This window comes from Leptodactylus fuscus, chromosome 2 (assembly GCF_031893055.1).
Source record: "Leptodactylus fuscus isolate aLepFus1 chromosome 2, aLepFus1.hap2, whole genome shotgun sequence".
Lineage (NCBI taxonomy): Eukaryota > Metazoa > Chordata > Amphibia > Anura > Leptodactylidae > Leptodactylus > Leptodactylus fuscus.
Genome location: NC_134266.1, coordinates 267,355,360 through 267,382,544, shown reverse-complemented (window position 1 = coordinate 267,382,544; position 27,185 = coordinate 267,355,360). Strand labels below are relative to the sequence as shown.

General features: G+C 44.0%; 1 protein-coding gene across 3 annotated transcripts in view; it reads right to left on the bottom strand.

Moving 5' to 3' along the window:
• Positions 1-27,185, bottom strand: part of DLG2 (discs large MAGUK scaffold protein 2) — a 1,022,754-nt gene that overhangs the window by 815,875 nt on the left and 179,694 nt on the right. For all 3 annotated transcript variants that reach the window (XM_075266199.1, XM_075266200.1, XM_075266207.1), the window contains exon 4: positions 11,193-11,285. In XM_075266199.1, the coding sequence (XP_075122300.1) occupies positions 11,193-11,285 (93 nt within the window). The remainder of the gene's footprint in view (positions 1-11,192; positions 11,286-27,185) is intronic.

Genomic DNA, 27,185 nt, shown 5'->3' with positions numbered 1-27,185 from the left:
AAGGAAGAAACGAAGGAAGACAGTAATCAATGGAGAAGTGGGGAAGGAGAGTGAGGAAGGAAAGAGAGTAGAAGAAAGACTGAAGAAGGAAGGTAAGATGGAAGGAAGGAAGGAAAGAAGAAAGGAAAGGAGAGAGGAAGGAAGGAAAGAAGGAAGGAAGGAAGACAGTAATCAATGGAGAAGCAGGGAAGGAGAGTGAGGAAGGAAAGAGAGTAGAAGAAAGACTGAAGAAGGAAGGTAAGATGGAAGGAAGGAAAGAAGGGAGGGAGGAAGGAAGGAAGGAAGGAAGGCAGTAATCAATAGAATAGCAGGAGGGAGAGCGAGGAAGAAGAGTAGAAGAGTACTGAAGAAGGAAGGTAGGACAGAAGGAAGGAAGGAATCAAGGAATGGAGAAGTAGGGAGGGAGAGTGAGGAAGGAAAGAGAGTAGAAGAAAGACTTTAGAAGAAAGGAAGGAAGGAAGGAAGGAAGGAAGGAAGGAAGGGAGGGAGGGAGGGAGGAAGGAAGAAATGAGAGGAGACAATCAAGGAAAGTAGGAATATGGTAATCAATGGAGAAGCAGGAAGGTAGAGTAATAAAACAAAGAGAGTTGGAAGAAAGACTGGAGAAATAAGATAGGACAGATGGAAGGAAGGAGGGGTGGCTCAGTGGTTAGCACTGCAGCCTTGCAGCGCTGGAGTTCTGGTGTTCAAATCTCGCCAAGGGCAAAAAACCATCTGCAAGGAGTTTGTATGTTCTCCCTGTGTTTGCATGGATTTCCATCTCATATTCCAAAGAAAAAATGTACATTGTGATCCTTATATGGGGCTCCCAATCTACATAAAAAAATAAATGAATGAATAAATAAATAAATAAAAAGATGGATGGAAGGAAGGAGAGGAAACTTTAAGGTAGGTAGGAAAAGAAGGAAGATTGGAAAAGAAAAGAGAAATGGTTGAAGGAAAATGAAAGAAGAAATGAAGGGAAAAGGAACAAAAGAATGAAAAAAAGAAGGAAAAGTGGAAGGAAGGGAAGTAGATGTAGAGAGAAGAAAGGGAGGAAGGCAAACAACAAACAAAGAAAGGTGAAAAAAAAGGAACAGAAGAAAGGAAGAGATGCAATGGAATGGAAGAAAAGAAGGGATGAAGAGAGACAGAAAGGAAATCGTGAAAGAAAGCAGCAAAGTAAGGAAGTATGCAAGGAACAGGAAAGATAAAGATAAGGAATATGCGCAAGGGAAAGAAAGAAAGAAAGAAAGAAAGAAAGGCACCATGGATTCCAGGTGTATCCCATATACTAGTAGGACATGAGGGCTGATAGGTCTAACACTTGTTACTTCACCGCCAGAATGTTCTTTTAAGTTCGCAAATAAATGAACGTATCAGGAAAAACCAGACGGATAGAATCAAACCTCTGTATCTTACGTCTCTTCACGACTTCGCTTCACCTGCCGAACTTGTTAATTCTAAATTGTGCAGAGGGAGCGCGGAGAAGTGAGAGATGAAAGGGGCTGACATGCGTCAATCACATTAATTATAGCGATCAGCCCGTGCCTTCTACCCAGGAACAGAGAGAAGAGCAAAACTGGCTGATACAATTAGATTATACACAGATAGAAGATTAGAGAAGTTATCTCAGATAATGGCGCCAATTACCCAACTCCATAACCCCATCTCTACAAGAAATGATCACATTGCTCGGGACAAGTCTCCTCATTCCTTCACTCCTGGCAAAAGGTGATGTTGGCGCCCCCTAACTGACACCGAGGGCATATCTCTGTCTCTGGCTATACTTCAGTTTTCAAGGGAGTCGACCACCACCAAAATATGCTATTGGACGGGCCGTCAGTGACTTTTGGTCATCTTGAAGACCATTTTTGCGTCAAAGTGTAATGACGAGAAAATCAACTTTTCCTTGTTGTCGTGTACAAGTCAACAGGTGATGGGACAACCACACATTGGGACTTCTCAGTCAGATCTCAGTAGTGAGCACAGGCAAAAAGTAATCAACCACCAGAGATCATTTCTAGAGATGAACTAGATGTCCAGGACTTGAATTTGTTCCAAATTTTCCAAAATTTTCGGGTTCGTCTCGAAACGAAAACCTCAAGAGTTAGCCACATGCTAACTATACGACGAGGTCTCTTTAGACCCCATAGTATAATAAGTGTAAGGTATTTTTTATTGTTCACAACCTTCCCTCACCTTTTTTGGTCCTCCTTGTTGAACCTGGATTGCCCATATGCCCACTGTTGCCCAATCACAGGACTCACAGGACTCACAGGACCCAGGCACTTGACATCACCAGTAGAGCACAAAAGGAAGCCCAAAAAGGCAACCGAAGGTGGGTGTAAATTTTTAAAAAATTTTTCACATCCCCTGGGCCTCCACTTCTTATATTTTGGTCTAAAGAGATCCCAGAGTACAATAATCTACTGCAATCCATGTTGCAACAAATGCCCGATTGTTCAGTTTCGTCAAAAACCAAACAATTTAGAATTTTTGGGTAAAACCCGTCTTGTAACAAATTGGTTCGCCCATCGCTCCTATGTTCATAGATGGCTTAGACAATATACTGGTGCGTTCGGTGTCCAAATCCCCCTAGGCTGAATTCTATAGTGTTAATTTCACACAGATTGTAGTAAAGTGCTCTGTGATCTCTTGTAGTCTCTGGTGTACAGATGGATCTGATATAGTGCTTGTAGGAGCTCCAGGCAAGATGCTTTTAAAAAGCTATAAAAGATCCGTGTCTAAACTCATAATGGCTTACACGGCAAAGTCCTTTTTAATCCTTCCCTTCCCATAGTCTCGAAAAGCCTATCGAAAAACCTCCATGAAGATGGAAGCCAATGGTTAGAATGGTAAGAGTGGCAGGGCCAAGTCCAGACTCAGGTTTGTTGGGGCCACCATAGACAGAATTTTTGCTTGGATCCCAATTATTTGGGCCAGGACATGCCCCTATTTGCCAGGATATAAAAATTTGGGATTATTCTGGCAACTTTTGGACAGTTGGTATATTTGCTCTTGAAGGTATGGGTGGTGGAAATGGGGGAACCGATTCTTCATTAGTTGATTTTGATCTGAATATTCCAAACTGTTCGAGTTTTAACAAAGTTCTTGAGACTTTGATGAACTGTAATCGCCGTAGACAATAGGTGGAGGACCACGGGAGGTGTAAAAAAATAAAAAAGCATTTATATTAACATTCCCTCACCTCTTTTAGGCCTCTTTGTGGCTTCTGGTGCTCTTCTGGTAACGTCATGCACCCATGGTCACATGTGCCCACTGAGGCCCCATCACAAGGCTTCCACCTAGGTGTATTTTTTACACTTCCCCGGAGCCTCCACCTATTATACTCTGGTCTAAAGAGACCACAGAGTATAATAATGTAACTTCCGGTTAGTACTGGACTTGTTTGACCCAAAATAAATTGGGGACCAAGAAAACCCAAAACTGAACACATCTTGGGAGGTTCATCCATCCTTAGTGGGTGGTTAACAGTAGGTTTGTCTTGGTCTATCACATGGAATTTTTGCCTGGTACTGTGCTGAGGTTCCTTTGAGCCACTAGAGATGTTTGAGAGGGCCACGTCTCTTCAGAACGTGGACACGTCAGCTCTCAATTTCATCATAACCTTTGAGGTTAATGTTATACACACAGGACAGATCATCAATAAGATCTAATAGGTTATTGGAACATATGTATCAGACCCTAGCGATAAGTGATTGCTCAAAGTGACCTACAAATGGGGTTGTGTTCTTCTGGACCATTGAGATCCATTATGGTAACAAATGGTGGATCTTGGGTCAGATTCTCCGACCCTGTTTCTCCGTTAACTAGAGGTCAGTGGATTCGTATACCTGATGGTTAGTTCTTACATTAGTGACATGGGAGAAATTTACCATGAAAAATACTTTGCCGGAGGAAAGTAATATTATTGCCTCAGTGGGAACTAATGTCGAAACGTAATGAAGAACAATCATGAAGAAGTGGACTTTCCATCTCCTGCAGATTCTCATCTATTAAGTCTGGGCTTATAAAGTATCAGATCTATTTCTATTATTTCTTGATGCACTTTTTATGTTTGCACCTTGGTGCTCATTGCATTAGGACAGAGGGGAGTCGGTTACATTTCACTGTCCATTTTCTGTTTTCTTAAAGTGACAGACCACCTTTGGAATTTTTATCTTAAAGGGGTTGTACATAAATGTAGCAAACTCAGGTGCAACCGAAGTCAACATAAAACAAAGGAAAGTCACATTCACCTATCCCCAGCAACTCAATGTAGACCAGGTCCCCTTTCCATCCATTCCATCCGTTAGTGGTCCACCATGGCTATGACCACTGAGGTCTCAGCAGCCATGTGAGCCTCTCTGCTTCTAGCCCAGGAGTCCTGGCACAGGAGGGAAATGGGACTGTATATTGAAGTGTCAGCAATAGGTGGGTATGACTTTTTTTGATGTTTCATAGAAAAAAATTTACACCTGTAGTCACAACATATAGATGTGAGGCGACCAAAAATGGGTGCCAGTACTGACCTCACCATTTCCCCCACCAATTCCATTTCAACACATCCCACATCCCTGGTCTCTACTCTCTGGTTGTCCCTCCCAATGCCCAGGAAATGACCAGTCCACCCATCCTTAGCTGAGCCAAGTCCCTACTCCAGTCTATGAAGGGCTTAGTCAGCGTCAACTCAGTAAATTTGCAAAAATTTGACCAGGAGCTACGAGGTGAATGGCATATATGGGTGGCCCCGCTCCTTATGACTGCGCCTCCTTCTGTACATGCCATGCCCATTTTTTTGTGATGTTATATAATGTGCTGGAGCGTTCCACCAGGCTCAGAAGATTTGGCCACTTTTCCAGGATTACGGGAGGTCACCGATTTCTTGGGAACCTTTGAAAATTTTGGTAGAACTAGCAAGTAGGAACTTCATTTACAGAGATGACATAGACTCTCCCAGTCAAGGGCAAGGGCGTAGTTATAGGGGGTGTAGTGGTAGGAACCACAACTGGGCCCTGGAACCTATGTGGGCCCAAAGGCCTCTGTGCAGCATGAGAAGAGTGTGTGGAGGGAAGTGTGGATGTAACAGAATTGAGTGTGTGGAAGGAAATGTGGATGTAACAAAGTTGAGTGTGTGAAGGGAAAGTGGATGTAACAGAGTTGAGTGTGTGGAGGGAAATGTGGATGTAACAGAGTTGAGTGTGTGGAGGGAATTGTGGATATAACAGAGTTGAGTGTGTGGAGGGAAATGTGGATGTAACAGAGTTGAGTGTGTGGAGGGAAAAGTGGATGTAACAGAGTTGAGTATGTGGAGGGAAATGTGGATGTAACAGAGTTGAGTGTGTGGAGGGAAAAGTGGATGTAACAGAGTTGAGTGTGTGGAGGGAAATGTGGATGTAACAGAGTTGAGTGTGTGGAGGGAAAAGTGGATGTAACAGAGTTGAGTGTGTGGAGGGAAATGTGGATGTAACAGAGTTGAGTGTGTGGAGGGAAAAGTGGATGTAACAGAGTTGAGTGTGTGGAGGGAAATGTGGATGTAACAGAGTTGAGTGTGTGGAGGGAAAAGTGGATGTAACAGAGTTGAGTGTGTGGAGGGAAAAGTGGATGTAACAGAGTTGAGTGTGTGGAGGGAAACGTGGATGTAACAGAGTTGAGTGTGTGGAGGGAAAAGTGGATGTAACAGAGTTGAGTGTGTGGAGGGAAATGTGGATGTAACAGATGAGTGTGTGGAGGGAATTGTGGATATAACAGAGTTGAGTGTGTGGGGAAAGGTGGATGTAACAGAGTTGAGTGTGTGGAGGGAAATGTGGATGTAACAGAGTTGAGTGTGTGGAGGGAAATGTGGATGTAACAGAGTCGAGTGTGTGGAGGGAAAAGTGGATGTAACAGAGTTGAGTGTGTGGAGGGAAATGTGGATGTAACAGAGTTGAGTGTGTGGAGGGAAAAGTGGATGTAACAGAGTTGAGTGTGTGGAGGGAAATGTGGATGTAACAGAGTTGAGTGTGTGGAGGGAAAAGTGGATGTAACAGAGTTGAGTGTGTGGAGGGAAATGTGGATGTAACAGAGTTGAGTGTGTGGAGGGAAAAGTGGATGTAACAGAGTTGAGTGTGTGGAGGGAAACGTGGATGTAACAGAGTTGAGTGTGTGGAGGGAAAAGTGGATGTAACAGAGTTGAGTGTGTGGAGGGAAATGTGGATGTAACAGATGAGTGTGTGGAGGGAATTGTGGATATAACAGAGTTGAGTGTGTGGGGAAAGGTGGATGTAACAGAGTTGAGTGTGTGGAGGGAAATGTGGATGTAACAGAGTTGAGTGTGTGGAGGGAAAAGTGGATGTAACAGAGTCGAGTGTGTGGAGTGAATTGTGGATATAACAGAGTTGAGTGTGTGGAGGGAATTGTGGACGTAAAAGAGTTGAGTGTGTGGAGGGAAATGTGGATGTAACAGAGTTGAGTGTGTGGAGGGACCAGTATTGCACCCCATTAGAGATTTTGCATTGGGGCAAAGTGCTTCAAGTTACCCCTCTGACGGTGACATCGCCAATGCTGCACCCTTTCCAAAAATCCATAATCTTGGTGTACCCTCATGCTGAGCTCTATGAGTTGTACTGTATAATAAGATTAGAACATAACCCTGTTCACACTGGCCACATTCATTGCATAAAGTACTCCGCTGACTCCCACACACGTCTCTACAGGCTAATATGTAAAGTTTCGTGGGAAGGGAAAAAAAAAAAAGCAAAAAAGTTCCCTGTCGTAGCGTTCATTCATCAGCACATATGTGCACGCCGGAAAGACCAATTTCCTCTGATCATCCACAATTTTACAGGTTGCTATGGAAACAACGAGAAATCTCATAATGCTATAAAAGGATATCGGAATATAACGAAGGAAAAAATAAATAAAAAAAATCCCAGGCAGGTCTAAAATATCTCCGGAACGTTAGATAACTCCGTTCTCATTTAATGTCTCGCAGTACGGTAACCAATAGAAACAGTGACAATCCAGCCGGCAGGTTCCATGTGGCGTATGTGGGCGTACATATGATGTGCATGGATGAATAAGGGAGGAAGAACGACCGAAGCGAAACGTGTCTGCTGTCCGTGTAGAATTCTACAGTGGGCTGAAACCGATAGGGAGCAACAGGCTCATAATGGGCTCTTCATAAAATACGCAGTAAAAATGGCTCAAAATATAGAATAACACAGAGGGAACGAACGTGGGCGCCGCAGCAGCCGCAGAGCAGGTAGGCGAGGATAATTCCCTGACTGATTCATAGGGATTTACTTAGAGGGCTCGTCATGTAGCGGGGAGGTCAGCGGATCAAAGGCAGTCAGGACAACAGCTGTATAGTGACTGGAAGACGGGGGCAATAGGGGGTCAATTTCGTGGCACAGTATAATAATACCTTAGTGTGCACCAAAATATAATGCCCCCTTAGTGGTCCCCAAATAGTATAATATCCCCTTAGTGGACCCACAAAGTATAATGCCCCCTTAGTGGTCCCCCATAAAGTATAATATCCCCTTGGTGGACCCACAAAGTATAATGCCCCCTTAGTGGTCCCCATAAAGTATAATGTCCCCTTAGCAGTCTCCCCAAAGTATAATGCCTCCTCAGTGGTCCCCACACAGTATAATAACACCTTAGTGCACACCAAAATATAATGTCCCCTTATTGGTCCCTGCACAGTATAATAACACCTTAGTGGACCCAGAAAGTATAATGCCCCCTTAGTGGTCCCCCATAAAGTATAATATCCCCTTGGTGGACCCACAAAGTATAATGCCCCCTTAGTGGTCCCCATAAAGTATAATGCCCCCTTAGTGGTCCCCATAAAGTATAATGTCCCCTTAGCAGTCTCCCCAAAGTATAATGCCTCCTCAGTGGTCCCCACACAGTATAATAACACCTTAGTGCACACCAAAATATAATGTCCCCTTATTGGTCCCTGCACAGTATAATAACACCTTAGTGGACCCAGAAAGTATAATGCCCCCTTAGTGGTCTCCCCAAAGTATAATGCCTCCTCAGTGGTCCCTGAACAGTATAATAACTCCTAAGTGCACACCAAAATATAATGCTCCCTTAGTGGTCCCTGCAAAGCATAATGCCCCCTTAGTGGTCCCTCCAAAGTATAATGCCTCCTCAGTGGTCCCTGAACAGTATAATAACACCTTAGTGCACACCAAAATATAATGCTCCCTTAATGGTCCCTACAAAGTATAATGCCCCTTTAGTGGTCCCCCCAAAGTATAATGCCTCCTCAGTGGTCCCCGCAAAGTATAATAACACCTTAGTGCACACCAAAATATAATGCCCCCTTAGTGGTCCTGACACAGTATAATGACACCAAAATATAATGCCCCCTTAGTGGTCCTGACACAGTATAATGACACCAAAATATAATGCTCCCTTAGTGGTCCCCGCAAAGTATAATGCCCCCTTAGTGGTCCCCCCCAAACTATAATGCCTCCTCAGTGGTCCCCGAACAGTATAATAACTCCTAAGTGCACACCAAAATATAATGCCCCCTTAGTGGTCACCGCAAAGCATAATGCCCCCTTAGTGGTCCCTCCAAAGTATAATGCCTCCTCAGTGGTCCCTGAACAGTATAATAACACCTTAGTGCACACCAAAATATAATGCTCCCTTAGTGGTCCCTACAAAGTATAATGCTCCTTTAGTGGTCCCCCCAAAGTATAATGCCCCCTTAATGGACCCACAAAGTATAATGCCCCCTTAGTGGTCCCCGCACAGTATAATGTCCCCTTAGGACATTATCTCCATGCTTTTGGAAGTGGCTGTGCCTGGTACTTGAACTCAGTCCCATTCACATGAATGGGACTGACCTACACTGAGCTGTAATTCTAGGTACAACCACTACTAAAGGTGTGGCGCTATGGATGGGTAAACAATGTCCAAAATCAGATATAAATATGTTTGAATATACGTAGATGATCTTTCCTAAGGATACTTCATCAGTTACGGCATAGCAATTATACAATAAAAGCTCAAAAATAACAGAGTTATTACAAAATAGAATATTACAATAATAAGTGTGAACAATGGTCAAGGTGTGGTGTGTGTACAATAATAGATGGAAATAAAAGTGTTGTGTAATGTTCCTTTAAGGAAATGGTTTTCACAAGGCTTTGTTCTGGAGATCTTCTAGGGGCAGGTACTGAGGTCATCGCCTGAACGTCTGCTCGGTGGGGACTCTATTGATTAAAGGGTTACGATGATCCAGCAAAGGATAAAACACAGACAAGGCGAAGACATCCAAGAAAATCAAAAACATTCCCAGTCTCCTTGAACTTCATAGCTGTGCTATATCCACTAGTCAGGGGCAGATAGTAATACCGCCACTAGTACTATCATCCTCCTCTCACTGTGCGCAACATAGTATCTCAGAAGAAGCCCTTGTCTACATACTACACACAGCGAGATTCCAGCACCCCAGATTTTCGTGATACTCCAGATCCCAGCACCCAGGTTGCACTACTGAGACCCTTTCCATCAGTACCCAAACAGACCCTAGATGGGGCCAAGACCGTTCCCCATCACTTAGCAGCCCAATCTATGTAAAGAAGCCTATAACATTATCCCCATTGGACACAACCAAAAAACTTCAAGGATATGATGGAGGAACGTCAGGGTAAATCACAGTCGTGGTCTACGAGACCAGGGGATGGCGGTAACCTCTGGAGATGGTGTAGAACATCACTGGTTAGTCCAGAAGGAAACCCGGCAAACACAACTGGGTTACTGTCGGCGTTTCAATCATTATCCCCATTGGACACAACCAAGAAAACCTCAAGGAAGAGTTTTTGGAAGAGTTGGGGTAAATCAGAGACTGGGTAATGCCAATAACCTCTGGGTGTGGTGTAGAACATCACAACAATCCAAACTTATGCAACTGGGTTATTGTAGGGGTGTCCATTTTTTATTTTTTTTTCTCCTAAAATACATGTTTTGGAACAGAATTTTGTGGTGAGGTCACCGTAAGGGTTTGACCTTCAGGGCAACCACCCATGCATCGCAGTACAAATGTGGCAACTAGCGCTTTGGCTTGGGTTATAGGGCAACTTTGGCTGCAATATAAGTAACATGGCCAAAGATTGCAGGGTTTTTGCAGTCACTCCAAAAATGTGGATGTTTTTGTTTGTGTTTTAGGTGGGGGATTTTTCCCATAGAGAAATAATGAAGGTTTGTGTGAATTTCGGGAATGCAACAATTTTACCCCTCTGTTCCAACATGGAACACTAGCCTTAAAGGGATCCTATCATTAAAATCCCTTTTTTTCTAACTACCACGTAGGAATAGCCTTAAGAAAAGCTATTCTTCTCCTACCTTTAGATGTCTCCTCTGCGCCGCTGTTCAGTAGATATTCCGTTTTCTGTCTTTATGCAAATGAGTTCTCTGGCGTCCCCAGTGCTGCGAGAGAACTCTCCAGCACTGCCTCCATCTTCTTCAGGAACCGGTGTCGTCTTCCGGTCTGGCTTTCAATCTTCTACGCATGCGCAATCGGCTCTGCCCGACTGCACCTGCGCGTGGCCATTTTTTTGTAGCTGCTTACTACAAGAGCTTGCGTAAGCGACCACAAAAAAATGGCCGCGCGCAGGTGCAGAGCCGATTGCACATGCATAGAAGATTGAAAGCCGACGCGTTAGAGGCCGGTTCCTGAAGAAGATGGAGGTGGCGCAATGCTGGTTCTCTTGCAGCATTGGGGATGCCCCCAGTGCTGTTTGAGCGTTGGGGCCCGCCCCCAGTGCTGCGAGACAACTCATTTACATAAAGACGGAAAACGGAATATCTATCGAACGGCGGCGCGGAGAAGACATCTAAAGGTAGGAGAAGAATTGCCTTTTTTAAGACTATGCCTAAGTGTTAGAAAAAAAGGGATTCTAATGATAGGATCCCTTTAAGACAGAAAGGTCAAGGGGAAGATTTCTTAAAATGGTCTAAAAGCATAAACTGTCTTGGTTGCCCATAAAAACCAATCACCGGTTTGGACGTTTAGTGACAACCCATGTGCGGGCTCTACCACTAGTCAAATTGGTTGAATCCTGAAATTTCAGGAATGAATGGGAATTTTTTTTCGTAAAAAACTAAACTAAATGTCAATTCCATCCCCAGTTTTCAAAATTCTTCGCTCAAGTTATAAAAAAAATTCTATTGACACCAGAACCAAGTAATGGTCATCACATTACCTTCCTCTTCGCTGTAGTCGCCTCGTACATCTGGTTGTCAGTATTGGGATCATCGCTGGTCGTATAGTCGTTGGATCCATTGAGGGCCTCCAGCTAGAAACAGATGGGAGTGAGGGTTAATTCTAAATTTTTCCATTTTGAACCAACCTGTGTCACCTACAACCTAATGACAATGGTGGGAGTCGTCGACTGTCCCATTGGTTGGTGGGAAATATGTCCCGGTTTCAACTCAAGGCTAGAGAGACGACCATCCCCTGATTCACCATTGCTGGGGAGCTGTGATGTCATCACTTCCACTAAACTTGCAGGTCCCGGAAGGCTCTGGACCAGAAACAGCTGGGGGCCCTGTGGGGGCCTCCGGAGGGGACATTATAATGTAGGGGCAGCTGGAGGGGACATTATACTATGGAGGCAACTGGAGGTGACATTATAACATTGGGGCAAACCATGTTATGGTGACTATAGGGGCATAATTCCGTGCGGGAGCCTAAACAGAAATGATTGGGAATGGGTGGAGTCAAATTGAAAGTGGGTGGGGCTATATTTCCCTTGGGATGTAGGCTAAAGTCGACCATTCAATAGGCTGTCCAGATACCACCATGCACTTGAATGGTGCCGTCCATTCTTTTCCATGATCAAAAGGATCCCAGTATGTTGATCTCCATCAATCACACAAAGATGGTCTTTCCTAAGGATATCAAGTGTTGAATTCCCCTGCAGCGCCACTACAGGTTAAATAAAGTATTACATGTTCCCCATTAAAATCAATAGGCTGCCCAAGAATTGCACTAAGGAATTGCCGGTATTGGATTGGTGCGGATCAGCGCCCGCACCTTACCATTGTTACATTCTACACCTGACGGCTTCTTCTGTCCGCTGTATATTCCAGGACCATCTTGTTTATTTCAGTGCGGTATGAATATGTATTTCTTCATTAATTGTGATTTGCATAATCCTTTGCAGTGTGACGATAACGTTACAACACATTTGCATTGAACATTGCTACATTTTAACAATCTACTACCCTGACGTTCGTTCCGGTGTGTCCATTATGCACTGGCGGGGGAGGCCATTAACTATGTGTAAGAGGTGTCACAGCAAGTCCTTTGTGCACCTAATTAGCAGCCAGTTTTGAGACCTAAGTCCTCAGAGATCTCTTCTTAAAGGGGATGTCAGCATATTTTTTCATTATTAAAACCACATATTAAAATCTAGAATTTTCGGTAATTTTTTTGAAATTCTGTTTTCTGTCCATGGGGACAGCTGTCTGGCTCTGATAACAGCATTTAGTGTTCTGCTTTACAGCATAGTCATAGGCCATAGGCAGCAATAGACAGGGGCCAACTCACTGGGGTCTATGGGAGAGTTTCTAGACTTGCCCTGTGCAGGGAGAGGGAGGAGCTAAGCTGTGACATCATCTATAGTCAGTAGTGGATAAAGTGATGGGTTAGTGGTGTTGTCTATAGAGGTGCTAACACCTATTGTAACACTATACGCAGTGGCGTAACTACCATGGTAGCAGCAGTAGCAGATGCCACAGGGCCCGGGACATTAGGGGCCCGGTGGCAGCCGCTACCGCTGTGTTTTTTTGTTTTTTTTTAATAGGCCGTTACCGGCTGGAGTTACTCCAGCCGCTAACGGGCCCTATATACTTACTGATCCTGGCAGGGGCCGGGATCAGTAAGTGACACTGCGGGCCCCACAAGCACTATTATACTCGGGGGTCTTTTCAGACCCCCGAGTATAATGATCGGAAGTGCAGAAGAGGTAACTGAACATAAAAAACTGTGTTACTTACCTCTCCAGGCTCCGCGCAGGCTTCGGCCTACTTGTGTGACGTCTCAGACGTCACATGATCGGGGCCTGCGTCCTTATGCGTCGCGACGCAGGCTCCCGGTCACATGACGTCCCTGACGTCATTGAAGATGGCCGCCAGCGGGGAGTCGGGAGACAGGTAAGTTACAGTGTTTTTTTTTTTTTTTTTATGTTGTTCTTCCCCTGGGTCTCCGATTATTATACTCTGGGGTCTGAAAAGACCCCAGAGTATAATAATTGTTAATGGGTGTCCACAACGGGGCATAATAGTGGGTGAAGGGGCCACAATGGGGGATAATACTGTGTGCAGGGGCCACTATGGGGGATAATATTGTGTGTAGGGGCCACTATGGGGGATAATACTGTGTGCAGGGGCCACTATGGGGTATAATACTGTGTGCAGGGGCCACTATGGGATATAATACTGTGTGCAGGGGCCACTATGGGACATAATACTGTGTGCAGGGGCCACTATGGGGTATAATACTGTGTGCAGGGGCCACTATGGGATATAATACTGTGTGCAGGGGCCACTATGGGACATAATACTGTGTGCAGGGGCCACTATGGGACATAATACTGTGTACAGGGGTCACTATGGGATATAATAATGTGTGCAGGGGTCACTATGGGATATAATAATGTGTGCAGGGGCCACTATGGAGTATAATACTGTGTGCAGGGGCCACTATGGGACATAATACTGTGTGCAGGGGCCACTATGGGACATAATACTGTGTACAGGGGCCACTATGGGGGATAATACTGTGTGCAGGGGCCACTATGGGGTATAATACTGTGTGCAGGGGCCACTATGGGATATAATACTGTGTGCAGGGGCCACTATGGGACATAATACTGTGTGCAGGGGCCACTATGGGACATAATACTGTGTACAGGGGCCACTATGGGATATAATAATGTGTGCAGGGGTCACTATGGGATATAATAATGTGTGCAGGGGTCACTATGGGATATAATAATGTGTGCAGGGGCCACTATGGAGTATAATACTGTGTGCAGGGGCCACTATGGGACATAATACTGTGTGCAGGGGCCACTATGGGACATAATACTGTGTACAGGGGCCACTATGGGATATAATAATGTGTGCAGGGGCCACTATGGGATATAATAATGTGTGCAGGGGCCACTATGGGGTATAATAATGTGTGCAGGGGCCACTATGGGGTATAATACTGTGTGCAGGGGCCACTATGGGGTATAATACTGTGTGCAGGGGCCACTATGGGGTATAATACTGTGTGCAGGGGCCACTATGGGGTATAATACTGTGTGCAGGGGCCACTATGGGGTATAATAATGTGTGCAGGGGCCACTATGGGGTATAATAATGTGTGCAGGGGCCACTATGGAGCGTAATAGTGTGCGTAGGAATGCGGGGGGTGGGGTCGTGTGGGGTTTTCGGCGTTGGTCGGGGTTTTCGATGTCAGCTGGGGGGGGGGGGGGCCCATGTCAAAGGTTCGCCACGGGGCCCCGCCATTCCTAGTTACGCCACTGACTATACGTGAGGTGACTGTTGTAAAGAAAACCCCTACAGAATTGGCACAGTTCAGTCTGTTATTAGGCTTAGTGGCCAGAATGAAAATTGCATGTTTTTTTTTTTGTTTGTTTGTTTTAATATATAGATAATAACATGGAAAATTCTACAAAATATGTCACTATGGATATATAACCAATATAAACCAATAAGGGTCAGTTCACACGTGAACTGCCCGCCCGGGTTTTGACACCGAGAGAGACGCGGTGAGCCGCGTCTCTCTCTTGTCAAAACTCGCCTGCCGCGACCATCGCGGTCGCGGCTTTCCCCTCCGCTGTCGGCTCAAATGAATGAGCCGACATAGGAGGGAGCTGCCGGGGGGCGGAAGCCGCGCGGCTGAACCCGCGCAGCTTCCGCCTGAAGAAAGGGCATGTCGTTTCTTTTCTCCGCTAGCGGCAGCCCGCCGCTAGCGGAAAAAAAAAGCCCGGTGGTCTACATAGACCACCATTGTAAAGGGGCGGATTTTGAAGCGAAATCCGCTGTCAAAATCCGCCCCTTTGCCTACGTGTGAACTAGCCCTAAGAGTGATCAATGGGGTGTGAGAGAGCAGAATTTTAACGACGAGTAGATTTTTATTACTTGACTATTTTTCCTATAGTCTGACACAGTAATATAATAGTTTTCACATTGGCTACTGGAGCAGACACAATTAGATGACAATTTCTGTAGCTCAGCTTGGTGCTGTGTAAACTGGGACAGAGGTGGTAGAGTCACCTTCATTTTATTTTAAGGCAGGGTGAGCAGACTCATCTCATTATAATTACAGAACTGAGTCAGCAGAGTCATCTCATTATTACTACATAGCAGGGTCAGCAGAGTCATCTCATTATTACGACATAGCAGGGTCAGCAGAGTCATCTCATTATTACTACATACCAGGGTCATCAGAGTCATCTCATTATTACTACATAGCAGAGTCATCAGAGTCATCTCATTATTACTACATACCAGGGTCAGCAGAGTCATCTCATTATTACTACATAGCAGAGTCAGCAGTCATCTCATTATTACTACATAGCAGAGTCAGCAGAGTCATCTCATTTATTACTACATAGCAGGGTCAGCAGAGTCATCTCATTATTACTACATAGCAGAGTCATCTCATTATTACTACATAGCAGAGTCAGCAGAGTCATCTCATTATTGCTACATAGCAGGGTCAGCAGAGTCATTTCATTATTACTACATAGCAGAGTCAGCAGAGTCATCTCATTATTACTACATAGCAGGGTCAGCAGAGTCATCTCGTTATTACTACATAGCAGGGTCAGCAGAGTCATCTCATTATTACTACATAGCAGAGTCAGCAGAGTCATCTCATTATTATTACAAGGTAGGGTCAGTAGAGTCATCCTGTTATCCTTATAGTGCAGAGTAATATCATTAAAAAGAGTCAGAAGAGTCACCCATTACAGGGTAAAGACATTTAGTTATCATTAAAGGGCAAGGTTAATATAGCTAGCATGCTATTACAGGGCACAAGCATCATAGTCATCTTATTATCATTATAGGGTATGGCCATTAGAATCATTATCCTTATAGTGCAGTGTCAGCAGAATAATCTCATTATCACTACACAACTGGGTCAGCAGAATCATCTCATTATCAAAAAAAAGTAGGGTCAGTAGAGGCATCTTTTTATCCTTATAGGGCAGGGTCAGCAGAGTAATCTCACTATCACTACATAGCAAGGTCAGCAGAGTCATCTCATTATCATTACAAGGTAGGGTCATTAGAGTCATCCTGTTATCCTTATAGGGCAGGATCAGCAGAGTAATCTCATTATCGCTACATAGCAGGGTCAGCAGAGTCATCTCATCATTACAAGGTAGGGTCAGTAGAGTCATCCTATTATCCTTATAGGGCAGGATCAGCAGAGTAATCTCATTATCGCTATATAGCAGAGTCAGCAGAGACATCTTATTATCATTACAAGGCAAAATTATAGAACGGTCCTATGTCACATATCAGTGAATACAGGACAAGCCCGGCTCTGCTACACCTGAACGTCTCTTCTACCTACATCGGATCACACACGTGCGCACGTGAACTCGCTGGCGTAACCATCCACCCCATTGACTCCTTATGGGATGATAATACATTATCCATCGGCAGATGACAACGCGTCAGCGGCGGCGCCAGTTATTAGCACATTTAATGATGGCGTCTCCTTTGAAGGTGACATGAATTGAGTCGGCGAAGATGTACACGAGTCAGAAATCACGTGGGACCCTTTCAGTCAGATCCCGCTCTCTATGGGGTTCTCTGTAATAACACGGTAGAAACAAATAATTTGTACTTGAGATAAGTGTGTCAGCTCCGAAATACCCAGAAATTCCCGAGGTTACCTTGGTAACAAGATCATGTTCCGACACTGCCTTCCGACACTGGGTAGGCTAAATGTCACTTAAAAAAGTTTCCGTGTGTTAATCATTCACGAAAAAAGGCGAAGAAATGGGGATTTAACCTCAAAATGACGGTGGTGGTCCATGGCGAACTCAACTATACCGGACGATAAATGTGGCTACAACTTAACCCCCTATAGGTCTGACTACGCTTCTGACCCCCTATACTTCCTAATGGGAACGTTTACGGTCAGATGTAGCAGAGCTTAGCTGTTTTTGTATAGTGGTAATGGATACAAATACATCAAATGAACTGAACTATCCCGAGCTGTGCTGCCCTCTGCTGGCCGCAGTCAGGAGAATTAGTAATGTCTCACTAGTTACTAGTTTTATGACACTGAAGGTACATTTGCTGAATTTAAAGGGATTCTACCATTAAAATCATTTTTTTTTTGTCCCTAACACATAGGAATAGCCTTAAGAAAGGCTATTCTTCTCCTACCTTTAGATGTCTTCTCCGCGCCGCCATTCGGTAGAAATTCTGGTTTTCGCTGGTATGCAAATGAGTTCTCACGCAGCACTGGGGGCGTGCCCAATGCTGCAAGAGAACTCTCCAGCGCCGCCTCCATCTTCTTCAGGAACAAGTCTTCTTCCGGTGGTGACTTCAAACTTCTAGGCCTCGGGCAACCGACTGCGCATGCCTGCCGGCCACAAGAAAATGGCCGCTTACAATACTGTAATACTGTACTCCATAGAACTACAGAAGTATACTGCGCATGCTCGCATAAGTGGCCACAAAAAATGGCAGCCGGCATGGGGCACTCGGCTCTGCTTTCGGCCCGACTGTGCATGCATACAAATGTGACCCCAGCGTCGGAAGAAGACGCCCGAAGAGGCCGTTCCAGAAGAAGATGGAGGTGTCGCTGGAGAGTTCTCTCGCAGCATTGGGGAAGCCCCCAGTGCTGCGAGAAAACTCATTTGCATACTGACGAAAAACGTATTTTTAACCGAATGGCAGGGAGAAGAAGACATCTAGGAGAAGAATAGCCTTTCTTAAGGCTATTCCTACTTGTCAACTAGAAAAAAAAAAGTTTTTAATGGTAGAATCCCTTTAAGGCTATTCCTACGTGTTAGGGACAAAAAAAAAATCGATTTTAATGGTAGAATCTCTTTAAAGGGAACCTGTTGAGGCCAATGTGGGGACACTAAACCAGATGATCGACCTTTATTATGTACCAAGCCATAAGCGGCATGTAGCCAGAGCTTCCCATAGATGGCACCAGAGAGGCTGTTTTTTTTTCTTTTCGGAGGTGAGCTAATTTGCATATATGTTTCCCATGCCGCATTGCATTTATTCACGGCTCAACTGGATCTCTTCAACAAGAACCAGCATCCCAAAGACCCAACACATAAGAAAACACCATTATTATAAAGGGCACATGATAAGCGGGGGCCTGGTCTAGATTTTATACTTAGGTCACGCCCCCGAGGAAGTCATAACTTACAACAACTAAGTGCCTTCCGTCCAACCCCCTGTCAAAAGTCAATAGAAGCACTTACTGAATTTCCTCTGTGTCTCTCTGTGCTCAGGGGACTTGGATTCTCATTGAAGAGACACAGTTGCAATGATCTATGGGGAAATTATGCAAATTAGCTCATGGGTGACTCGGGTTTTGCTGGTATGAGCTTGATTTTGCATCTCCCTTCCTCTCATCCTCACTAGATGATCAGATTTTGGCCACATTTCCTTTGCACATCAGCTCGTGATGGTAATTGAGAAAAAATGATTAACCCCTCGTTTACAGGACCTCCATTACAGTCTCAAACCGCGACACGAAATTTCCAAAATCAGCTTACCAGGCAGTTTTCTTAGCCAAGTAAACTTTAGATTTCCTCGGGGTTATACATTATAAACCTAATGGACTCATTATTTCCACCCTTCCTTTAAATACCCTACGCCTAATGCATCATGCGGATGGGAAGTGCTTCTGGGCATCTTTCCTTTTCTCTAAATGTTTACTAATCATTGCACATTAACACACAAATGTATTCCTTCTGCAATATCTCCATAGGATAGTCTATGGGATGAGAAGGAATACAGTCTTAAAGGGATGGTATGGGAGTAAAAAAATAAGGCGGTGTTTTCAAAAAACAGCGCCACACCTCTGCACAGGCTATATGAGGCATTGCCGCTAAGCTCCAATGGCTCTAAGCTATAATGCTGGACATGGCTGATTTGATAAGAAAGTAGCCATGTTTTTCTAATATAGTACAATCCCTTTAAAGAGGACTTGTCACCAGGTCTGAAAAGCCCAATGACATACCTCATCTGATCGGCGCTGTCACCCTGAGGATTTTGGTGTATTAGATGTCCAAATCTGTTCAGCCATTATAAAGATATAAACCTTTTAGTGCTATTATGTACAGCAGTCACTATATGACACTATTATATGGACAATTTATGGCACTATTATGTAGGCACTGAATGGCAATATCATATAGGTACAGTATGGCAAAATTATGTAGGTACGGTACGATATTATATTGACAAAGGATGACACTGTTGTGTAGGCACTCTATGACAATATTATACAGGCACTGTATGGCACAAATATGTAGGCATGGCAATAGTATACAAACACTGTATGGCAGCATTATATATGTACGGTGTAGCAGCACTGTAATATACAGTAGCATTTTATATGAATATATATATATATATATTCGAAGTATCGTTCTATTATGCATTGTATGAATATGTTATATTAACGCTATATGGCAATATTATGTATGCACTATATGCTACTATGATATAGATTTTGGGGTGAATTAAAATACCAGTCTTAATCTAGTCCTTGAATGACACAGGATGCACCAGATATAATAAGAGCCAGAATTGAAGTCTACACCAGTTGGGAATTAAAATCTACACCAGTTTGGAATTGAAATCTATGACAGTTGGGAATTGAAATCTACATTAGTTGGGACTTGAAATCTACACCATTTGGATATTGAAATCTACAACAGTTGGAAATTGAAATCTACATTAGTTGGGAATTGAAATCTACGCCATATGGATATTGAAATCTACAACAGTTGGAAATTGAAATCTACACCAGTTGGGAATTGAAATTTACACCAGTTGGGACTTCTACATTAGTTGGGAATTGAAATCTACGCCATATGGATATTGAAATCTACAACAGTTGGGAATTGAAAATCTACGCCATATGGATATTGAAATCTACACCAGTTGAGAATTGAAATCGACACGAGATGGGAATTCAAATCTACGCCAATTGGGAATTGAAATGATGTCAGTTGGTAATTGAAATCTACACCAGTTGGGAATTGAAATCTACACCAGATGGGAATTGAAATCTACGCCATTTGGATATTGAAATCTACACCAGTTGAGAATTGAAATCTACACCAGATGGGAACTGAAATCTACGCCAATTGGGAATTGAAATGTATGTCAGTTGAATATTGAAATCTACAACTGTCGGATATTGAAATGTGCGGCACTATGTGGTGAAATGATGTCACACTCTTAAGTGAGAACTTTAGTATAGGCACTATACTACACTATTATGTAGGTATATAAACACTGTATGGTAATGCTATATGGCATGGTATGGTGGTAGTATTAAAACACAATATGGGGCTATTACTCTAGACTATGGCAGGAAGAACCTACATGTGTTGCCCAAAAAATACCTCAGGTCAGCCCTTCCGCCCTGTAGAATAAAGGCAAGCCTAATCTAATACGATAGAACAATCCATACATTGCGCACTCAGTTACTTTTTTACGATTCCTTGTATTTGTCCAGATTGATATCATTGCATTCCAGAGAGATTCCGCTCTTTTCTGTTATGAATTTTACGGCACATTTTACTTATTATTATAGACTGTAAAAAGCTTCCCATATGACCGATAAAACTATCTCCAATATCTGCAAGAACGCCATAAATTACCGCCACATTGTTCTGCCTGTCGTAAGTTTACATTACAATGAGTATTAAAGGTTTATAACCGCAGATATTACTAAGTAAATATACAGTACTACTATGTATCTGTACTTACAATGTCCTTAAACAGGCATTGAAGGGTTATTAGAAATACGTGGTTGCTTTCTTCCAAAAATAGCGCCACTCCTGTCCTCAGATTGTATGCGGTATTGCAGATCAGCCCCATTCAATTCAATTTACACTTAATAAGATTAAATTCGGAAGAAGATGGCGCCCGCTCAGGAGATGCTCGGGCACCGTAGCCACCAGGCCTCTGTTGTTTTACACAGTAGAGACCCGTCATTTAACCCTTTAGAGACCTCAAACAAATATATCTACTGTATATCACTATATGTGATAGGAGATGTCAGTGTTATGATGATGTCATGATGATGATGAAAGTTGTCGATAGGGTCAGTAACACGTCCATGTGGTCGCATGCGGTGATCATACTGTAGATGTTAAATGCACTGTTATTACTATTATTTTATTTTTTTTTACTTAGAAAAGGTTCATTCATGCGTGAGAAAATCCGCGACAAAGCAATGATTAATATTTCACATAATACATGTAATTATATTGTGAGAAATATCACCGTCCTCCTGCCGCTGTACGTAAACACTGCAGAGACGTTCAGATCTGTATATGACCCCACTCAGGATATCTGTACAGACTCAGGTGTTAATCACATGACTACATATATGGGTGCTCTAAATACAGGAGTGCTCTACATACAGGGGTGCTCTACATACAGGGGTGCTCTACACACAGGGCAACTCTACATATAGGGGTGCTCTACATGCAGAGTGCTCTACACACAGGGAAACTGTAAATACAGGGGTACTCTACATGCAGGGGTGCTCTACATACTGGGAAACTCTACATAAAGGGGTGCTCTAAATACAGGGGTACTCTACATACAGGGGTGCTCTAAATATTAAATACAGGGGTACTCTACATACAGGGGTGCTCTACACACAGGGCAACTCTACATACAGGGGTGCTCTACATGCAGGGGTGCTCTACAGGCAGGAGTACTGTACATATAGGGGTGCTCTACAGGCAGGAGTACTCTACATATAGGGGTGCTCTACATGCAGGGTGCTCTACTCACAAGGAAACTACACACAGTGGTACTCTACATGCAGTGATGCTCTAAATACAGGGGTGTTCTACATACAGGAGTGCTCTACATATAGCGGTGCTCTACATGCAGAGTGCTCTACACACAGGGAAACTGTAAATACAGGGGTACTCTACATGCAGGGGTGCTCTACATACTGGGAAACTCTACATAAAGGGGTGCTCTAAATACAGGGGTACTCTACATACAGGGGTGCTCTAAATATTAAATACAGGGGTACTCTACATACAGGGGTGCTCTACATACTGAGGGGCTCTACACACAGGGCAACTCTACATACAGGGGTGCTCTACATGCAGGGGTGCTCTACAGGCAGGAGTACTGTACATATAGGGGTGCTCTACAGGCAGGAGTACTCTACATATAGGGGTGCTCTACATGCAGGGTGCGCTACTCACAAGGAAACTACACACAGTGGTACTCTACATGCAGTGATGCTCTAAATACAGGGGTGTTCTACATACAGGAGTGCTCTACATATAGCGGTGCTCTACATGCAGGGGTGCTCTACATATAGGGGTGCTCTACATATAGGGGTATTCTACATGCAGAGGTACGCTACATGCAAAGGTGCTTTACATGCATGGGTGTTCTACATTCAGGAGCAGTCTACATACAGGGGCACTCTACATATAGGTGTGCTCTAAATACAGGGGTGCTGTACATGCAGGGGAGCTCTACCTAAGGGAGGGCTCAAATAAGTCTACAATATAGAGAAAGGAATTTTACAAACATTACAGTACAACGAAAAGCCCCCCCCCCTCCCCTATTACATAAGAATAACAGTTGTAAATAATACACGTATTGCAGAGAATTGTATTTCACATCTTCAAGCCCTTCTTCTTCTTCTTCACCAGATCTTGAGGTTGAACAACCAGGATAAGTGTCTAAAAGCCTCTACATGAGGGATGGGAGTGTTGTGTCCACTCACAGGTCAGGGAGGGTCACTATCTCTGCAGGAGGTCACTGGGGATCACTGGGCATTGATAGCAAAGTGCTCATCATGACTTATACTTGATGCACATGTCTTCTATGTGGAGAGGGTCAGAATTACAGAACACTGACATGACCCTGAGTGAATTTTTAGGAGGTCAGAGTTCAGGCTTATTGACCTCTCCTGATAAACATCTGATATCCCAGCTGAACTTTTCATAGAAAGTATAACTAATACAGGTAATGTATATGGGGTTAGAAGGCAGGCCAAGATGTGATCCGAGGAGCAGACCGCAAAGAATTATCTGATGTCAGCCCAAAGCAGACCATTACATCAAACATCAAGCAAAACTAGCTACCTGAAATACTACACAGCCCCAACTAATAGCGTCTAAGGCACCTCTGAATTTTTCGCCAGAGCTCGCCACAAGGCCGGTTGGACTTTATCAAATCTCAGGTTATCACACCAGAGCTAGCGTAAGAAAACAGGTGCACTTTCAAAGACCAAACCAACAAAGAGCAGAGAATAAAGATCTAAGCTGGCTCAAAGGCAGGAGAACCAGGGAATATCCAAAATGAGTAGCAGAAGAAGAACAGTGTCCAAGCCAGGGTCAAGTCCAGGAGTTCACAGACAAATCCAAATCAGTGAGAAAATGTATAACCAGGAAAACAAGCCCAAATCGGTAACCAGAAATACATCAGATAAACAGATAATGTCAGAGATCAAAAACCGAACTAAAATCAATAGAAGGTACTTGAGTGACTTCAAGTACAGTTTAAATACCCCGCAACTACTAATAGGAGAATGAGGCAGCACTCTGATTGGCTCAGCGTGCAACAGCTCTGACTGGCTCCAGACCCAGCCAAAGCTTCACGTATAGGCAAAGCAACCTTAAAGTTATGGCTATGAGCAGTACACTGAGAGGTATGATGACTGCAAATAGGGTAACACATACTAACAATACTAACATCTCCAGTGCCGGAATGGGATGTCCAGGGCCTACCAGCCTACTACCTACCACCAAGACCCCTGCAGATCAGCTGTGCCGACACAAAGTGGCGAAAGGTAATAAGATGTCGGGAGCCATGCTGCTCACCTGCCATACAATGTGCATCATGTAAACCCACTGCTACACTCTGTATGGCTAGTGAACAGCATGGCTCCTAAAATTATTACCATTACCTGAAGCCGCACTGTCCTGGCTGTTGTATCCCCGCAGATGTAATATTGATGGCCTATCCTAAAGACACGCCATCAATATTGGAAAGATGGATAAATAAATGATTGTCCAGGAATTGGAGCAACCCATGTGCCGGGTGGGAGATATAAAATAAAAAAGACATATATAAAAAAGCATACTCAATCGGTACAGAGTCTGCCCCTACAGATCAGGTTTTTATGGCCAATCCTGAGTATAATCCATAACAATTTATGCCGGGACAACCCCTTTAATATAACCCCCTAATGCTCCACTTTTTAGAGAGGTTGTACAGTATAGGGGACCAGTGAAAGGGATACTATATGGGGGGGGGGGGGGAAATAGTGAAGGGGACACTGTATGCCCATACAGCGTTCCCTTCACTGGTCCCCCCCTCACCATAGCAGTATTGGGTGATTACTTACCTGTCTGCTCCCTGGTCCCACTCCTTCTTGTGGGAATGTGACATCATTTGCTCCTGGAGCAGGAAGAAGTAGGAGTTTAGTATCAGAGCTTAACTTGTAGGCCACAGGCTCAATGGGGCCTGTGGCATACAAATCTGTGAGTTGTAGAGCAGGAAGCCAGTGGCTTCCTGCTCTACTAGTAGCAGAACTGGATTTGCAGAGTCAATTCTACCCAGTTTTGAGATCCAGATTGCAAAACAAAGGAGAACCTGGCTGCACCAGTTACCTCAGCTCGCTCCGGCTCACGGCCTCTCCTCTTCCCAATTCAGCCTGGGCCCTGTGCGCTATGATGACATAATGTATAGCATTTGCCAGAAGCGGGGAGAGGTAAGTGAATAGTAGTCGTTTATGCATCTTCACTGCCTATTTTAAAAAAGCAGTGGGTGTCCAGAGGGCCCCCTACAGACACGGGACCCACCGGAGGATTCACCAGTACCCCAGTGGGCCAGTTTGGCCCTGAACATCCCCATACATGTGCACATTTGCATGTACATGTCCTAAATGGTGAGAGAGGAGCACGCTACTGCCAAGTCGGCAAGCAAAGATGACAATTTGAGGATAAACATTTATTTTGGGCCACTCCTTCCCCTTCTATTTGCTTTGTATTCTGCATCTTTCTTGTGATGTGTAAGTAATGGGATGCTTCGTGGGGCTAACAACGATCATTTCCATCTGTCATTTTTATAATTACTCGTCCAAGTGTGGAGGAATTTCATTATCATTGAGAGACAATAACACAAATTGCTGCTCCAAACATTGAGCGACTATGCAAGCTGCTCAGCTCAGAGGTCTGTGGGAGAGATTCTGACTTCTGGGGTTATTTCAAGAAGTACCCCACCAACCTGGACTGTCCTCCCCCTGCCCTACCTGTGTTAGCGGGTGTTCACACTACCATTGGATGTCCCTTCTGATAGTGCTGGTTAAAAACCCCCAAAATGAACGCCTATCAAAATGGACATAATGGACACTAAGCATTGGAATTATCCTCAAATAAGGTTGAGCCAATTTTGAGATTTCAAGATCGATTTTTAAAATCCAATTTCCAATCATTTTCCAGCCGATCCCGATTGTGAAATTTGGTCAATCTCCGATGGAATCCGATCTTTTCCAATCCCGATCTCCCTAGTCAATGCTTTTCTATGGGATGAGTCACTTGTAGGGTTGAGCCGATCTTGAGATTTCAAAATACAATTTCCAATAATTTTCCAGCCCATCCCGATCGTGAAATTTGCTCGATCGCCGATCGATATCCGATCTTTTCCGATCCTGATCACTCAACCCTACCCTCAAATTGTCCTAGGGCAACACCACAAACTGGGTGAGTCCTCCCATTGTTGAGCAGGGCATCCAATGTTTTCAAGCTGTAAAATTCCCAAATTTCATAGTGTTGTTTTAAAAAATTCAGGTCATCAGGACAGATCGCAACTAAGTGGAAGAATCTACTCATGGGTGTTCCTAGTCAGATTTCAAAATCGTAAATCCTACCAACTTCACAGATTGAAGGTGGCCAATAAAGATGACCAAAACAGCTTGTTTTGAGATTTCCAAAAATTTCAGGTTCAACTGTACACCATGATTTGGGGGGGTTATTAAACTCTAGATCTCGTCAGACCAAAGAGTAGAATCATCAGAGTGTGGAGAGATAATAAAATGCTAGTACGCACCTTTCCTCACCTCTCTGGAGCTCCACAACATTGTCCAGTCTTCTCTTCCAGAATTTTTTAAAATCTTCTGGCCTCTTGGGTCACAAGCTTGTGATTGGGCGTGTCAATGTCACAACTTGGTGATGGAGCCCCAAAGAGGTGAAGAAAAGTGGAGGATAAAATGGGAACATATCCAAGAATGGAGATAAGGGCCATCACCTAGAGTCCAGTCAGGATGTAACTGGCCAGAATATAAGATGGGAGTGAAGTCAATTACAGAGTCAAGGATCAAAGCAGGAGCAAGACAACAGTCAGAAGAATAAACCCAATGACTAGACAGGAACAATATCCAGGAACAAGGCAGAGATCAAGATCATAGACATTTGATCAGTAGTACAAGGAATAACATCTAGGAAAGAAAGTGAACCTCAAGATGTAGGCGAGGCATGACAAGCCAATTCCACTTTAAATAGACTACCTGGCTTGACAGCAAATTTGGTAGTCGGTTGCCATCAGTTGGATCGCTATGTATCCACCTACCAATGATTAGTCCATCAGATGACCAGATAATTGATGGTGGTGGTAGAGAAGAGACAACAGTAGCATAGTCAGGAATGGAATGAAGAGTCGTCAAAAGGAAACCATTCAGGATGTAAAAGGCCAGAGGATAAGATGGGAACGTGGTCAAGAATGAAGACAAGGGTCGTCCCCTGGAGACATCCACCTACCAATGATTAGTCCATCAGATGACCAGATGATTGATGGTGGTGGTAGAGATGAGACAACAGTAGCATAGCCAGGAATGGAATGAAGAGTCGTCAAAAGGAAACCATTCAGGATGTAAAAGGCCGGAGGATAAGATGGGAATGTGGTCAAGA